Source organism: Ranitomeya variabilis, chromosome 4 (genome assembly GCF_051348905.1).
Source record: "Ranitomeya variabilis isolate aRanVar5 chromosome 4, aRanVar5.hap1, whole genome shotgun sequence".
Lineage (NCBI taxonomy): Eukaryota > Metazoa > Chordata > Amphibia > Anura > Dendrobatidae > Ranitomeya > Ranitomeya variabilis.
This window is the reverse complement of record NC_135235.1, coordinates 436525872-436543331: the sequence shown is the minus strand read 5'-3', so window position 1 is coordinate 436543331 and position 17460 is coordinate 436525872. Positions and strand designations below refer to the sequence as shown.

At 47.0% G+C, this 17460-nt stretch overlaps 1 protein-coding gene across 1 annotated transcript in view; it reads left to right on the top strand.

The window, feature by feature from the left end:
• Nucleotides 1–13954, top strand: part of EBI3 (Epstein-Barr virus induced 3) — a 66635-nt gene extending 52681 nt beyond the window's left edge. The window contains exons 4-6 of the mRNA XM_077251432.1: nucleotides 69–247; nucleotides 2898–3061; nucleotides 13486–13954. Coding sequence (XP_077107547.1) covers nucleotides 69–247; nucleotides 2898–3061; nucleotides 13486–13659 — 517 coding nt within the window. The 3' untranslated portion in view covers nucleotides 13660–13954. The remainder of the gene's footprint in view (nucleotides 1–68; nucleotides 248–2897; nucleotides 3062–13485) is intronic.
• Nucleotides 13955–17460: the final 3506 nt, after the last annotated feature.

Sequence of the window (17460 nt, the reverse complement as noted above, 5' to 3'; positions counted from 1 at the left end):
TCTCTGATAATAAGAAACTTTTGTAATATATCTTATGTCTGATCACTAAAACATGTATTTCTTTTTAGGTTGGGCTTGATAGGACCGGGGTCACCTAAGAAGTGTGTACAGCATGAAATGCATCCAATGAGCTGTGAGATAAGAAACTTTCAGATGTTTGAAGCGTTTCCTTATCTACTTAATGTAACAGCTGTGAACCGCTTGGGATCCATAACACAACTGTACTATTTCTTTGTGGAGAACATCAGTGAGTTTCACTCCATAACTGTGGCGTTCTAGTAATGCAGATGTGATCGTGTATACAATGTTGTGCCATTATATCGGCTTATTCACACAGGGCAGTGATGTGGCGGAGAATGGAAGCTTTAATGCTTTGTGGGTAAAAAACCCCCAACAAAACCCGATCGTTTCTTTATATTTTACATTTGACTCTTTTATTCATATTAATAAAGTACAATAAAAACACCACTGAAATATATCCTCAGCGCCACTTTAATAAGGCAGATATTATTATCCATAAAATAAAGATAATTACATTCTTATTCATTTAAAGGGGTTTTCTCAACATCACAAGTTATCCCCTAACCATAGGATTAGGAGTATTGTGCTGATCAGTGGGGGTCTAACTGCTGAGACCCCCAGTGATTCAGAGGGTTCTATCTTGAATAGAGTGAAGGTGCACATGCTCGACCTCTATTCATTGCCTATGGGACTGCCAGGGAAATACAGCACTGTTATAGACATGGGGATAACTTTCAATTTTGGGAATACCTCTAATATTTTTTTTAGGCATAAGCACATAAAAAAGTACCTCCTGTTTGTTTAGTCACCTCTCCAGATCCCTAATCTTTCTAATGTATGTTTCTTCTCCACTACATTAGTGACCACACCGTATATATATATTAGGCAGAGTATGTGTGGTCACAGGCACTGGTAGCTGTAATGTTTCCAATCTTGTCACTACTAATGCTACAGTGACATTATTTTTATATCTCTGCTGTGAAGAACAGTATAGTGGGCATTAATTAGACAGCTTACAACAGAAATAGTGGAACAATATTGTAATTAACATCACTTTGCAGTAGATGCACTAGTAATAGTAATTCAGATTCAATAGTAACTATTTCCTCCTTAAAGCGAACCTGTCCGCAGGATTTTGCTAAGTAAACTACAGGCACTGGCAGGTTGGTGCTGCTACACTGATTAAAATGATACCTGGGGTGAAAAAAATCTGTCTTGTGGTTCTTGTGTAATCAGTGTTAGACATTTTGAGTTAATGATATGCCCATGCTCTGGGGCGGGACTGTAGACAGTATCTTATCTTTCTGCTCTAAGAGAAACCAAGGAAAGACCTGCCCACAGGCCGCCCCGAAGCACAAACAGTCTGTCTCTCTCTATGATGAGGAACATGCTTATGCTTCAGAGCGGCCTGTGGGCAGGTGTTTCCTTAGTTTCTCTGGCTTAGAGAAGGAAGATAAGACTCTGCCTACAGTCATTACTCAGGGCACGGGCATATCATTAGCTCAAAACTTCTAACATTGATTATACAAGAACCACAAGACAAATTTTTTCATCCCAGGTATCATTTTAATCAGTTTAATAACACCAACATTGCAATGCCTGTAGTTTACTTAGCAAAATCCTGCTGACAGGATCACTTTAAGGCTGGAGTCACACTGTGCATGTGCTCAGTTCTCACTGTGAACTCCTATTACCTGTCTGATGGCAACGCAAGCGTAAGAAAGTTCTCCTGCTTGTGGTGCTGTCAGAAAGGTCCTGGGAGTTCACAGCCAATTAACTCACTTTACCTATGTGACATCAGCATGAGCGCAGTGGAGAATTTTCCCACGACACTCGCGCTGATGTCAGAAAGGTAAAGTGAGTTCATTGGCTGTAAACTCCCAGGACCTTCCTGACGGCACCACAAGCAGGAGAACTTTCTCACGCTTGCGGTGCCATCAGACAGGTAATAGTTCACAGAGAGACACTGAGCACACAGCAACCTTATAGTCCATATAAATGTGGGGATCCGTCGGCTCAGAAAGCAGGATTTAGCTCTCTTTAGCAAGAGCACAGCTCTGTAGGTCAGTTTCCCCTTCAGAGCACACACAGAACAAAGTCCAGAGGCTTCACTTTTACCTCCAGGAGCACACCACCATACCACCCCACTGTTTAGCTGCTAAACAAAAAAACGTGGCCCTGTCATGGCTGATTAACCCCTCTCGGCACATAACATGCTGGCGCAACCTCCAGGTTCATATCACTGTGGCTAATAACCTCAGTGAAACATATCTCCCCTCCAACACATTGGCAGTGACCTTCTAACTAATTATATACTTATATAATTAAAAAAATACGTGAGAGTGCTTCTGTCAATATTATATTCCCCCTTGTAAAAAATAAAAACTAAAAACCTATATTCACCTCCCATACCATCAATATCGACGCCGGATCTCTCAAGGCTTGGATGACATTGATTTGTCAATTAAGCTCTGCAGTCAATTAGTGGCCGCCAATAGGCTGTAGGGCTCCTTCCTTTCCCAGTACTTCTGAGGTTAATTTGTAGGAAATGGAAGTGCAGCAGCTCAATAGCAGCCATTGATTGGCTGCAGGGCTCTCAAGGCATAACAGTGTCATGCGAACCTCGGAGACCTGGCGTCGAAATCGGAAAGTTGAGTATTTTTATTTTACAAAGGGAATGTAAGATTTCAGAAGGGATTGTCCAAGTAGTAATATGAATGGCCATGGCAGTTAATAAGAGCACCATTGTCTTCTTAGCAGTGAAAGTCTGTGTACTCCCTTAGGAGGAACAGCCACATTGATGTAGCTAAAGATTTTTAACAGAGCACTTGTGTAGGGCATATAGTTCATTACACTTAATATGTTTTATTTTCTAGTACGCCCTGATCCTCCTGTGAATGTCAGCATATCTTCCATATGTCATGAAAGTAAGAAATTATATATACAGTGGCAGCCTCCATATTCTTGGCCATACCCGGACCTTTTCCCACTAAAATACAATATCCGCTACAGAAAGGAGGGTTCCAAATTCTACACAATGGTAAGAAACACAAATGCACCCTACTTTCTTCTTTTTATACAAAGTACTAAACTGAAAGCTTATGAACCAGCATGGTGCCCTATATATAACCATGTGTAAAGACACATTGACAGTTTCGTACTGACAGCTGAGTGACAAGAGAAGAGGTGCGGGTCCCCGCATTCAGGGAGCTGTGATTGGTCAGTCAATCTGTCTGACCGGTCACAGCATGATCGCGCAGGCAGCACCTCCTGCCTGATCACAGCAGGAGCTTGGTGCTACTAGTGGCTGATCTCCTGCGCTAACAGCCAGGGACAGTGCATTGCCCAGGGCCGTTTAACCCTCTGAATGCTGCGTGCTGCTGTAGAGACCGCAGGTAAAGAAGGATGCAGGGACAAATGGGAGCCAGAAAGCAAACAGCGTTTTTAACTTTTCTTTTAACTTCCAACCCAAAAATATAACAACAGTTTTCCACGCAGGGAACTTGAGTACAAGTATACAATATCACAGTAAATCCTAACTACTATATAGGAGGCCTGAACTATACCCGAAGAACGCGGCCGCGCCTCACTAGTACCTCTCCTACTAAGGTAAAGTCAACAACGTTCACTTATCAGTGCTGTCTCAGCGATGTAGTCCCGGTGGTGAGGCTCCGTCAGCGACGTAGTCCTAGTGGTGAGGGAAGGCGGTGTCCTCCGACGTCGAACCCAGGTGTAGATTCGAGTCCAGAATGTCTTTTGCGGTGCTGCGTTACCTCCCGCAGGCGGACGTTGATCCGGGGTAACCGTTTCCACGTCCAGAGAGGAGTCTTTTTGAGGAGAATTAGCAGAATTATCAGTATCAGTCACAGCTAAGAAAAACCCAGGAGGATCCGGAGCACTCTGTGGCAAGATGCTCCCGGGGAGCGCGGTAATACTGTCCCTGAGCTGATCAGCACTACCCCTCTGCCTGGGGGGTCGCTGACGACGAATGCGCCTCTTTTTGGGGGCTCTGGTAATTGCCCGCAGTGTCTGTTGCACGTTTTCCCCCTGCTTCCAGCAAGTCTCACTGCGGCCTGCACACACACGACAACTGCGCTGCAGTTTCCTCTCCTCAGAGTTTTCCCGCGCTTCTCTCCCCTTGCTCTCGCGCGTAAAGCCTTTTATCCTCCCTTCTCCCTGCGTCACCCTGCCTCCTGTCACATGAGCCTGGCTTCCCCTCCGCCCCTCAAATCCGTCTCTCGGAACCCTGACTCCCGGCAACAATGGTTCCACCCGTCTGCCCGGCTCACCAGGTCCCCGTCCCCTACATTCCCCCACCCTGTATGCTCGCCAGTCCCTGGGCGAGGCCTTCGCACTGACAGGTCGTCTACCTGACGGGTTGTTCCACACTTGGGTCTGTCTAGTGTGTAAGTCAGGACTGTAGCGAGTTGGGGGTCTTCCTGCAGTAGAACGTTCAGTACGTCGTAGCTCGGGTCCTGGTGTCGAGGGTGTCGGGGGAATGCGGTCAACGGAGGGGCGACTGGTCAGGGGGTGGGTATTAGTCGAGATAGGGGGAGTATTTTGATGCCATTCTTCTTCTTCATCATCCTCTTCATCCCACCAATGGTTGTTGGGGGACTCAGTCGTAGGTGGCTCTTCTCTAATTGTGGGTTCTGGGGGGTCCGAGTCAACAGAGCGACACAACCGGAGCATGTTGCGATGGAGAATGCGAGTACCTGTACTTCCGGGGACCTCAGACTGTACTTCATATACAGGCCCATGCGGGTCTATACGGCGAAGCACCCGATAGGGTGTTTTTTCCCAACGATGGTCTAACTTGTTTTGTGGTCTTTGCTCTCGAACGAGTACTCGATCACCTGGCCGGAACTCTGGGGGTTTTGCTGTAGGGGTGCTCCGATGCTCCACTTCCCGAATTCGAGTGTGCACCATCCGGTGTAAGGTCTGCAGCCGATGTCGATGATCACGCACCCACGAAGCCATCCCTGTTCGGGGGCCTTCTTCCTCCGAAGACAGTTCTAGATCTGTCACGCCTTTCCCTGGGCGCCCAAAGACCACTTCATACGGGGTGCGTCCTGTGACTTGATGAACCCTATTGTTGTAGACCCACACTAGGTCAGACACATACTCCGGCCAGCGGGTCTTTTGATCTTGTTCTAGCGCCCGCAACATTTGAAGCAAAGTCCGGTTAAACCGCTCACAAGCCCCATTCCCCTGGGGGTGATACGGTGTGGTGCGTGACTTATCAATGCCGTAAAGATGATGCAGCTCATCCATGACTTTGCCCAAGAAACAGGCTCCTTGATCCGAATGTATTCGCCTCGGACAGCCGTTGACTTGGATAAAGTTCTTACAGACAGCGCTCGCCGCAGACTCAGCTGTCTGATCACGGGTAGGGGTGACTACTGCGAACTTTGAAAAATGATCCACCATAACGAGGCAGTGTTCGTAGCCTTGATGCGCTGCTCCAATGGTGATGTAGTCTATCATCAATACTTCAAAAGGGGCAGACGTCGTGATGCTCTGCACAGGCGCCCTTTCCTCCGGTGACTTGGTTAACTCACATTGTCGACATTGCCTACAGGCAGTTTGTACTTCCGCGAGCAGTCGAGGATGATAGAACCGAGTTTGCAGCCACTTAAATGTCCTCTTCACTCCGAAGTGTGCCCCGGACTCATGAGCTTCTTTAGCAACTGCGGCCACCACGGGCCCTGGTAAGACCATCTGCCACGTCGGCCCGGAATCTGCCTGAGCCATGGTTAAGTGGCATAAGAGCCCTTCCTGAAGAGTTAGGCGTTCCCATTGCCGCAGAAGAAGGTTCAGGTCTGACAAGATGGTTTGTCCAGGAGTTCTCACGGGCAATAGGCCATTCGTTACCCACTGTCGCAATGGAGCTAGTTCTTGGTCTTCTTGTTGTAACCGTATCCATTCGTCTCGACTCTGAACCAACAGTCCTGTAGCCGTTCCGTTCCCGGTCTGCTCCCGGCTCACAGCCGTCCGAGCAGCGCCCCCGATGGTGTAAGGGATTTCTTCTCCCTCCAGCTCCTCATCTCGGTTAGTTCTTGGGGTGACCCTCCGAAGACGAGATAATGCGTCAGCATGAACATTCTCCGCTCCTCGCTTGTAGAGGATACGGTATCTGTACTTGGCCATCCGGGCTACCCAGCGCTGTTCCAGGGCACCCAATTTCGCATTTTCCAGATGTGCCAATGGGTTGTTGTCCGTGCGTACCAGCACCTCAGAACTGGCCAGGTACTCAGCAAACCGCTCCGTCATAGCCCACACCACGGCTAGCAACTCCACCTTGAACGAGCTGTAATTGTCCGGGTTCAACTCAGAGTCATGAAGAGACCGACTCGCATAGGCGATCACTCTCTCCCGCCCATCCTGAACCTGAGACAACACAGCCCCCAATCCCTGAGAGCTGCCGTCGGTGTGCAGGATGAACGGTTGCGAAAAGTCCGCATAAGCCAACACAGGCGGCTCCATGAGAGCTGTCTTCAAGTCCTGGAACGCTGCCTCTTGTGGCTCCTGCCATTGTATCTTCTTCCCCCGTTCCTTGGGGGAACTTCCTTTCAGCAAGACTTGTAGATTGTAAGAGCGGCGCGCAAAGTTCTTCACAAAGCGCCGGTAGTACCCAGCGAGGCCCAAGAACGCCCGTACATCCTTGGCGGTCTCCGGTGTGGGCCACTCCTGGATTGCGGCAATCTTCTCCTGTGATGGTCGGACTCCTTCGGCGGACACCACATGCCCCAGGTACTCGATCTGTTCCCGGAACAAGTGACATTTCTGGGGCTTCACCTTAAGCCCGTATTTCAGTAACCGGTCCAGCACCTGCTCCAGTCGGCACAGATGTTCCTCGAATGTTGGGGCATAGATGATGATGTCATCCAGATAAATGAGAGTGGCCTCGAAGTTCAAATCCCCCAGACACCACTCCATTAATCGCTGAAAGGTGCCGGGAGCGTTGGCCAGTCCAAACGGCATTCGATTGAACTCAAATAATCCCATGGGCAGGATAAACGCTGTCTTGGGACGATCTGCTTCTGACATCGGGACCTGCCAGTATCCGCTGGCTAGGTCTAAGGTGGAAAAATATTTGGCCCGACCCAGCACGGAGAGAGATTCCTCAATACGGGGAAGTGGATAAGAGTCTCGGACGGTGCATGCATTTAGCTTACGATAGTCCACACAGAACCGTAGCGTGCCGTCCTTTTTCCGCACCAGCACGATCGGGGCAGCCCACGGGCTCTGACTCTCGCGGATCACTCCTTTTTGCAGCATCTGGCCTAACAAGGTCTTTACTTCTTGGTACATCTGCGGGGGAATCTGTCTGTACCGCTCCCTGATGGGCACTGTCTCCCCGGTAGGAATTCCATGTTCGATGGCCGTGGTACAGCCAAAATCATCTTCATGTTGCGCGAACACTTCAGCATAGTGCCCAAGGAGTCGTTGCACTCGCGAGACCTGTGATAGATCCAGGCCCGGTAATCCTGTCCGCATGTGCTCCAGAATAGTTTGTCCCTTTCGGACCGCTATTGGCTCAGGATCCTGCGTAGACCGGACACTGACCGTCCAGGGATCAGGGGAATCCACCTTTAACTGCAAAGTATCCGGAGGAGGCATCACTTCTAAAGGTCGTAACACTTTGGCCATCTCACTTCGGACCCGTAGCACGACATCGTGTTCGTCCACATTCACACATCGCACTGGTATGGCTCCATTTTTAACAGTAGCCAGAGATCGGGCCACCAGCAGTCCTGTGGGCAAAGGGGATGTAAAGGTGGGCTCAATCTGTACTTGTACTCCTTCTAGAGGGATGCGGGCTCGTATGGGCAGGGATATAACAGTCTGTCCTGGGGGGAACGTCACCTTAGCTGTCGGGGAAGTAATCACTCTCCCTAGTATGTCTCCCTCTTGACAGGTCTCTTGTACCCGGACTTCTCTCACTAACTGTCTGAACACGGAGCCCTGAGGTGTACTGGTCCCCCACTGATTGAGTGTCTCTTGCGTAGTCTCCCCTAACAGAAAACTGCCAAAATCTTTCAATACGTTCATCCCCAAGGTCACGGTATGTTGTGGGCTGGGATCTCCCCGAGTTAACACAACCCCCCGGCGGCCCAGGTCCTTCCCACATAAAGATATTTGCATCCAGGTGACCCCTTCTACTGGGATGGGCAGCTGATTGGCGGCCTGTAACCGAATTACGGGGCCCCATTGGGGTCTGACGGGCGAAGGAAAGTGTTTTCTAAAATAAGCCTCGGGCATAGTCGTGACTTGCGATCCGGTATCCACCAGACAACGTACAGCCCTCCCTTCAAACTCTGCCCAGACCAGGGGGCAGCTGGCAACCAAATTTTCGGGACTTTCACCACCCATCCGCGGGGACTCTGACTCCGAGCGTCGTCCCCCTAGCTCGGAGCCCTCTAGTTTAACGCCCGACGAGACGAGGCCCTCCCCCTTCGGGGGCACTCCCGTGCGAAATGTCCGGCCTCCCCGCAACCATAGCAAACACCGGGGACCGGATAATTTCCTGGACGAGCGCCACGAGCTAGACTCCCAGAACCTTGCCCCCGGGGTAACTCCCTTGGGCTTCGCGCATTTTCTTTTACTTCAGCCAGTTCGTCTCTGATTTGTTTGAGCTCCTGTCGCATCTCCTGAACCCACGACGGCTCACCCCCTCCTGCGGCGGCGGTCTGGATAACCCGAGTCTCTCCTGTCGGGACGGTCACCCCCCTCTCTTGTTCCCGGGTGCGGGCCTCATTGCCTATGTCGGAGAAAGTCAGGCGCGGGTCGACCCGCACTCGTTCACGTAGAGCCTGTTTGGTCAACTCATCCCGCAGTCCCGTCACCAGCTGGTCGCGCAGGGTCACGTTAACATTTCCCATCCCCATACCATCTTTCCGCACGATTGCAATGTTTAGCTCTTGCAGAGCATTCATGTACTGAGTGACAGACTCGCCCTCTTTTTGTCGCCGTCTAAACAACCGGGCCCGCAGCTCTCCCACGTCGGTGGGATCCCCGTGCGTCCCCTCTAACACATTTAACACACCGGTAAAAGTATTCCGCTCCGTGGGGGGTCTCAACATCACTGAATCCCGAGCCTCTCCGTCTAAGGCCATAATGGCCACCTCTGCTTCCAGGGCCGGGGTCATAGGATGCATTCTCAGCAGCCCCCGCATCCTTTCAGTCCAGCTCCACAACAACATGTTGCTCCCATTAAACTTGGGCAGATTATTTAACATGGCCCCCAATGAGAGAGACGCTCTCGGGCCAGCCCCATCCTCCGTATCTTCTGGCTCCCTCTTTGGATCCTGCATCCTGCCGACTACGCCAAATGTAGAGACCGCAGGTAAAGAAGGATGCAGGGACAAATGGGAGCCAGAAAGCAAACAGCGTTTTTAACTTTTCTTTTAACTTCCAACCCAAAAATATAACAACAGTTTTCCACGCAGGGAACTTGAGTACAAGTATACAATATCACAGTAAATCCTAACTACTATATAGGAGGCCTGAACTATACCCGAAGAACGCGGCCGCGCCTCACTAGTACCTCTCCTACTAAGGTAAAGTCAACAACGTTCACTTATCAGTGCTGTCTCAGCGATGTAGTCCCGGTGGTGAGGCTCCGTCAGCGACGTAGTCCTAGTGGTGAGGGAAGGCGGTGTCCTCCGACGTCGAACCCAGGTGTAGATTCGAGTCCAGAATGTCTTTTGCGGTGCTGCGTTACCTCCCGCAGGCGGACGTTGATCCGGGGTAACCGTTTCCACGTCCAGAGAGGAGTCTTTTTGAGGAGAATTAGCAGAATTATCAGTATCAGTCACAGCTAAGAAAAACCCAGGAGGATCCGGAGCACTCTGTGGCAAGATGCTCCCGGGGAGCGCGGTAATACTGTCCCTGAGCTGATCAGCACTACCCCTCTGCCTGGGGGGTCGCTGACGACGAATGCGCCTCTTTTTGGGGGCTCTGGTAATTGCCCGCAGTGTCTGTTGCACGTTTTCCCCCTGCTTCCAGCAAGTCTCACTGCGGCCTGCACACACACGACAACTGCGCTGCAGTTTCCTCTCCTCAGAGTTTTCCCGCGCTTCTCTCCCCTTGCTCTCGCGCATAAAGCCTTTTATCCTCCCTTCTCCCTGCGTCACCCTGCCTCCTGTCACATGAGCCTGGCTTCCCCTCCGCCCCTCAAATCTGTCTCTCGGAACCCCGACTCCCGGCAACAATGGTTCCACCCGTCTGCCCGGCTCACCAGGTCCCCGTCCCCTACACTGCGATCACAACATATAGGAGGCAGGCAGTGGGAAGGACCTCCCTCACTCTGTGATGAGTGCTTACTTAGGGGTTTCCATGTAAATCTCCAAAATATGTGATTCAGACAGAATCACCGATACAAACCTGGAAACCCGATATAAGTTCTCAGCTTCGAACGCCAGATAAATGTGACCTCAAATAATGTAAAATGTTCCCAACAACAGCCTCAATTAAATCCACAAAAAAGCAAGTCCCCACTCAGATCCGTCATCTGTTAAAGGAAATAAAGGGGGCTTCCACGTTACTGGTAGCACAAAGGATCCGGAAAAGCGCTATGGTTCCTCACCCTCCAAAATAAAGCGCTCCAGAATCCGAATGCTCCTTCCCTTCAGATTCCCACAGTGTGCTTAAACCACATTTAGCATCGGCATGTTTGGCGGGGGTATAATTTCCAAAATGGTGTCCCTTGAGGGAGAATTCTGCTTTTCTAGCACTTAGGGGCTCTGGATATCGAGTCTGCAAACTATTCTATTAAAATCTGTGCTCCAGGAAGCAAATAGTTTTGAGAGGGATGGAGTGCTAAGTAGTATTGTACAGCCACATATGGGGTTCGGCCACATTCAGCAGAAATTGTGTGGAAATTTTTGGTGCAACTTTTACCCATTTTGCCATGTGAAAATGTAAAATCTGGGGCTAACACAAAATTTTGGTGGTAAAAATGTAGTTATTTTTTCTTCACTGTCCAATGGTATAAAATTCTGTGACACACCTGTGGTCTCAATATGATCACTGCACCCCTAGGTGAATTCATTGAAAGGTGTCGTTTGTAAAATGGGGTCAATTATGGGGGTTTCTGCTGTTCTGGCACCAAATGGGCTCTCCCAGTGGGTCATGGCACCTGCAAACCAGAACAGTAACAGTCTGCACTATAATATGGTGCTCATTTCCCTTCTAAGCTTTGTACTGTGCCTCAAAAGTAGTTACCGATTACATGTAGGGTATTGGTACAATCAGGAGAAATTGCACAACAAACTGAAAGGTCCATTTTTTTCATATTAGCCCTTAATAAATGTAAAAATTAGGGGCTAAAACAACATTTTAGAGGTAAAAATGTAATTATTCTTTCTTCACCGCCCAATGATATAAATTTCTGTGAGGCACATGTGGTGTCAACATGCTCACTGCACCCCTAGATGAATTCATTAGGGGGTGGAGTTTGTAAAATGACATCACTTTTTGCTCTGGAACTTCAGGGGCGCTGCCAATGTGACATGGCACCCTTAAACCATTTCAGCAAAATCTGAACTCCAATATGGCTCTTCTTCCTTTCTGAGCTTTGCATTGTGCCTCAAAAGTAGTTTTTGACCACATATGGTGTATTGGCGTACTCAGGAGAAACTGCAAAAATATGTATGGTGCATTTTCTCCTGTTACCCTTGTGGAAATAAAAAAAAAATGGGGCTAAAAGAAAATTATTGTAGGAAATGTGATTTTTTATTTTTTTATTTTCACGGCTCTACCTTATAAACGTCTGTGAAGGGGGTTCAAGGTGGTCACCACACATCTAAATGCATTCCTTGAGGGGTCTAGTATCCAAAATGGTGTCACTTGTGGGGGGTTTCCACTGTTTAGGCACATCAAGGGCTCTGAAAAAGCAACATTGTGTCTGCTAATGATTCCAGCCAATTTTGCACTCCATAAGTCAAAAGACGATCTTTCCCATCCGAGCTCTGCCATGCGCCAAACAGTAGCTTTCCCCCACATATGGGCTATCGGCGTTCAAATTCTCTTGCTACCTTGGTGAAAAGATAAAGACTGGAGCTGAATTAAAATTTGTGAAAAATGTAAAATGTTAATTTTTTCCTTCCACATTGCATTAATTACTGTGAAGCACTTGAAGGGTTAATACATTTCTTGAATGTGGTTTTAGCACTGTGAGGTCTGTAGTTTTTAGAATGGTGCCACTTTTGGCTATTTTATAAGTCATATACACCCCCCAAAGTCACTTCTAATGTGATGTGGTCCTAAAAAATAGTTTTGCATATTTTGTTGGAAAAATGAGAAGCTGCTGATCAACTTTTAACCCTTCAAACATAATATTATTTTTCAAAAATTGTATTGATATGAAGTAGACATATGGGAAATGTTATTTATTACTCCTTTTATGTGACATAACTCTCCGGTTTAAGGGCATAAAAATTTAAAGATTGAAAATTGTGACATTTTCAAAATTGTAGATAAATTTCAGATATTTTCACAAATAAACGCAAGCTATATAAAACATATTTTATCACTATCATGAAGTCCAATATGTCAGGGAAAATCCCTAGAATCAGTGGGATCCGTTGCAGTGTTCCAGGTTTTTTAAATCATAAAGTGATACTGGTCAGATTTTTTTAAAAAATGAGGCCCGGTTATTAACTTACAAAGTGGATCAGTCCTTAAGGGGTTAAAGGGTTGTCCGGTTAAAACAAGTTATCCCCTATCCTCGGAGGATTTTAATCCTGGATTCAAAATGGAGCTGCAGGTCAAAAGGTGCTCCGCAGCCCCATAGGGAATGAATGGCATACAGATTGAGCATACAGATTTTAGGATAAATTCTAATGGAGATAAAATTACCCCATTCTGGCGATCCTTGCAAGTTCCAGCAGTCAGACCCCTACTGATCAACAAGTTATTCCCAGCTTGTGAATAGGTGATAGAACTTGTCCGGGAAAATATGTTATCAGCAGTATTTTGAGAACACTATGATGTAGGGGCAGAGATCCTGATTCCAGTGATGTGTCACTTACTAGGATGTGTGCTATTTCAATAAAATCAGTGTTTTCATCAGATTATCAATATAGGACTAGTCTTGCACCAAGTAGTCCTCCTGATCTATGTAACCACACACCCCAGCACTGATTAGCAGCTTTCTGTCAATATAAAATGTACACAGAAAGCTGCCAATCAGATGTGTGGGAGGGGTTACACAGGGCTCAGCATTTGAGCTCTGCTAGATATGCAGCAGAAAAAACAGTGAGTTTATCATAATTACTGCAACCAGTAAACTAAGTGATTCATCACTAGAATCAGGGTCTCTGTCCCTATATCATGCTGTTCTCAGATGAGCTAGCAAAAACTTAGTAACAGATTCCCCTTTAGATTCATATAGTTTAGCATTGAAATGTACTGACTATTCATCTTGCATTTTCACTTATTTTTCTACATCCCCCACAGGTTGGACCTTATGAACAGACCTATTTAGTGCTCACGGGAATTCGACCAGGAACCACTGTACATGTTCAGGTGGCTGCTAAAGATATTACGGACTTGGGACACAACAGTAACTGGAGTGAAGTAGTAGCTGGTCGGCCATGGAAGCCATATGATATCATGTGTTTTTCTATATAGTTGCACAATGATTACACACTGACACTGCAGCACTTACTGCATAGAACTGGTACAGGCTGGGCTTACCTTAATAGCCAGAATAAGGGCAAACAGAACCCTATTTACCTACTGACAAAAATTTCATTTTTGAGCTTTCATTTTTTTTTATTAAAGCAACTTTTTTCTATATTTTGCACATAGTCACTTGAAGGGCTTATTTTTGGGGGTCGAGTTCAAGTTTTTAATGATGTCAATCACTTTATTATGTAATATACTAAAAAAACAGGAAATAAATTACAAGAGTGATAAAACTGTGAAAAAAAATACTATTCTGACATTGTTTTTTGGGTTTTCATTTTATGGCTTTCGTTCTTGGATAAAAATGACATTACAGTATGCTTTGTCATGTCAGTAAGAGTACGGCAATATCAAACATGTTTTTTTTTTTAGATTTTAGTTTAAAAAAACAAACTAAAACATCAGAAGTTCTTAAAAGTAAAAAAGTTACCCATGACACAAATCAATTATTTCTTTATTGTCCCATTAATGGAGTGGTGAGGGCTTGTTTTTTGTCCGCTGAGCATACATTTAATACAATTTTGGCGTACCTACGACATATAAATTAAGTATGCTCACTAGCTGCTGCTGCTAATACATGTTGCACTATGGCTCATTGTAACCTGTATTCTTACCAGAAGCAGCAAATCCAAAACCATATACGGTAGTTTACTGTTTTTTTTGTAAAAGTTTATATAAATCAATAAATCATACTGCTGCTATTCAGCCCCTGTATATTGATCAGCAGCTCTCAACACAGTATGATGCCCTCACATAGTATGATTTCCACCCAGCCCCCATACACAATATGATGTCCCCATAGCCTCTCACAGTATGATGCCCCCTCACACAATATGATGTCCACACAGCCCCCATACACAATATGATGTCTCCATAGCCTCCCACACAGTATGATGTCCACACAGCCCCCATACACAATATGATGTCCCCATAGCCTCTCACAGTATGATGCCCCCTCACACAATATGATGTCCACACAGACCCCATGCACAATATGATGTTCCCATAGCCTCTCACACAGTATGATGCCCCCACACACAATATGATGTCCACACAGCCCCCATACACAATATGATGTCCCCATAGCCTCTCACACAGTATGATGCCCCCTCATAGTATGATGTCCACATAGCCCCCACACACAATATGATGTCTCCATAGCCTCTCTCACAGTATGATGCCCCCTCATAGTATGATGTCCACACAGTCCCCATACACAATATGATGTCCCCATAGCCTCTCACAGTATGGTGCCCCCACATAGTATGATGTCCACACAGCCCCCACCACAATATGATGTCCCTATAGCCTCTCTCACAATATGATGCCCCCAGATAGTATGATGTCCACACAGCCCCCGTACACAGTATGATGCCCCCACATAGTATGATGTCCACACAGCCCCCATACACAATATGATGTCCCCATAGCCTCTCACATAGTATGATGTCCACACAGCCCCCATACACAATATGATGTCCCCATAGCCTCTCACAGTATGGTGCCCCCACATAGTATGATGTCCACACAGCCCCCACCACAATATGATGTCCCTATAGCCTCTCTCACAATATGATGCCCCCAGATAGTATGATGTCCACACAGCCCCCGTACACAATATGATGTCCCCATAGCCTCTCACAGTATGATGCCCCCACATACTATGATGTCCACACAGCCCCCACCACAATATGATGTCCCCATAGCCTCTCACAGTATGATGCCCCCACATAGTATGATGTCCACACAGCCCCCATACACAGTATGATGCCCCCACATAGTATGATGTCCACACAGCCCCCATACACAATATGATGTCCCCATAGCCTCTCACATAGTATGATGTCCACACAGCCCCCATACACAATATGATGTCCCCATAGCCTCTCACAGTATGATGCCCCCACATAGTATAATGTCCACACAGCCCCCATACACAATATGATGTCCCCATAGCCTCTCACACAGTATGATGCCCCCACATAGTATAATGTCCACACAGCCCCCACACACAATATGATATCCCCATAGCCTCTCACACAGTATGATGTCCCCACATAGCATGATGTCCACACAGCCCCCATACACAATATGATGCCCCCACATAGTATGATGTCCACACAGCCCCCCCAAACACAATATGATGTCCCCATAGCCTCTCACACCGTATGATGCCCCCACACAGTATGATTTCCACCCAGCACCCCCAAACAACATGAATCCCGTACAGAGATCCTCACATAGTATGATGTCCCCATGAAGCCCCCACAAAGTATGATGCCCCCACAAGTAATAATAACATAAAAAAGAAAAAAGTCTCCTATCCCCATTTCCGGTCTATGGTGTGTACTGAGCTCCTCACAATAATCGCGATGTAGTCATGACATCGTGTTCGTGCTTTTGGATGCACAGGCTTAATGGTGGAAACAGACAGCTCCCTGTTCAATCATTGTATTCACCATTATCTGCATCCCAAGGATGCAATTACCGATAAAACTGAGACCCTGGACAAGTGGAGGCCACGTGGTGTGGGATGATGTTTCCAGCATTTTGACTGTCCATGGGTCGGACAGGAACAGCCAAAGGGCTGCACTTTGCCCATGTCTGGCGTAAACTTTATACTGTAATACTACAATACTCCAGTGTATAGTGAAAATTACATTCTCCTATGAAGTCCACCCACAGGCTGAGGCTGGGCTTTACAGAGGGACCAAGATTGCAATTACATGGGCCATGAGCAGGCTACTGACCACCAGGCCAACCCACGTGTTCCTCGTGAGGAGCTAGAGCAGACCTTTCAGCTGGTTAGTCAGCAAAGCCACATGAATTGGGTGTCCCTAAAGTGAGTGGAGACTGGAGCAATGGATAGCGCGATCCACAAGGAAAAGTGTTAGGAGTGAGTGATTCTCTGTGGACGAGGTCTGGGGTAGAAAGCCTAACAGAATGGTATGGAGTTATCTGACAGTCAAATGATGGAGCAGGACAGCGTGACAAATAGAGAGTAGAGAGTGCCTCGTGCAGTAGTTGCAAGGTGTTGGCAAGCAGAGAAGCTAAGTAACGGCCATAGTTGCACAAGTAGCTCACCTTAGGGGAAAAGTCACAAGGAACCATGGGTTGAAAAATTGGAGTCTCGCTTACTGGTTAGTGGGGCTGTTGTTGGAGACTACAGAAGCTCCTGAAGTGCTGTACTGGGTGGTGGTGTAGTTACAGAAAGAGGCTAACGGAGAGAGTGGAGCGAACGCAATAATGAACTAAATGTGTATGAAAATGTCATATTTTCGAAGAGAAATGTCCACGAAGATTTGCACCTGCTTTTCACCATATATACTTCTGCCTATGTTATTGTTCAGTAAAAGACAGTTAATTTTTGAGTGGTAGTCTCCTTCATTTTCATGTAGTGTGCCGGAGCGTGAAGCACGAGTTCCTCACCGACAGCTACCGTGCCGTGTTACAGGGCATTCATAATATTTATACAAAAAAATATTTATTGAAACTGAAATGGACAACTTCATTTTGTAGAAGTATCATATTACCTTCTGATTAGGTATTATGACGGCCAATTTAAACACTGGTCTTAATCAAAAGCTTGCTGAAATGCGCATCAGGGTCTTGGTCACCTTCCCTCCTGGCTTTCGTACACGTTATTACATACAGTACAGTATATATTTATGTAGTATCATGCATGCTTTTGCACATTGACCACCAGAGGGCATTCTCCTCTCATTTTTCACACTATTGTCTAAT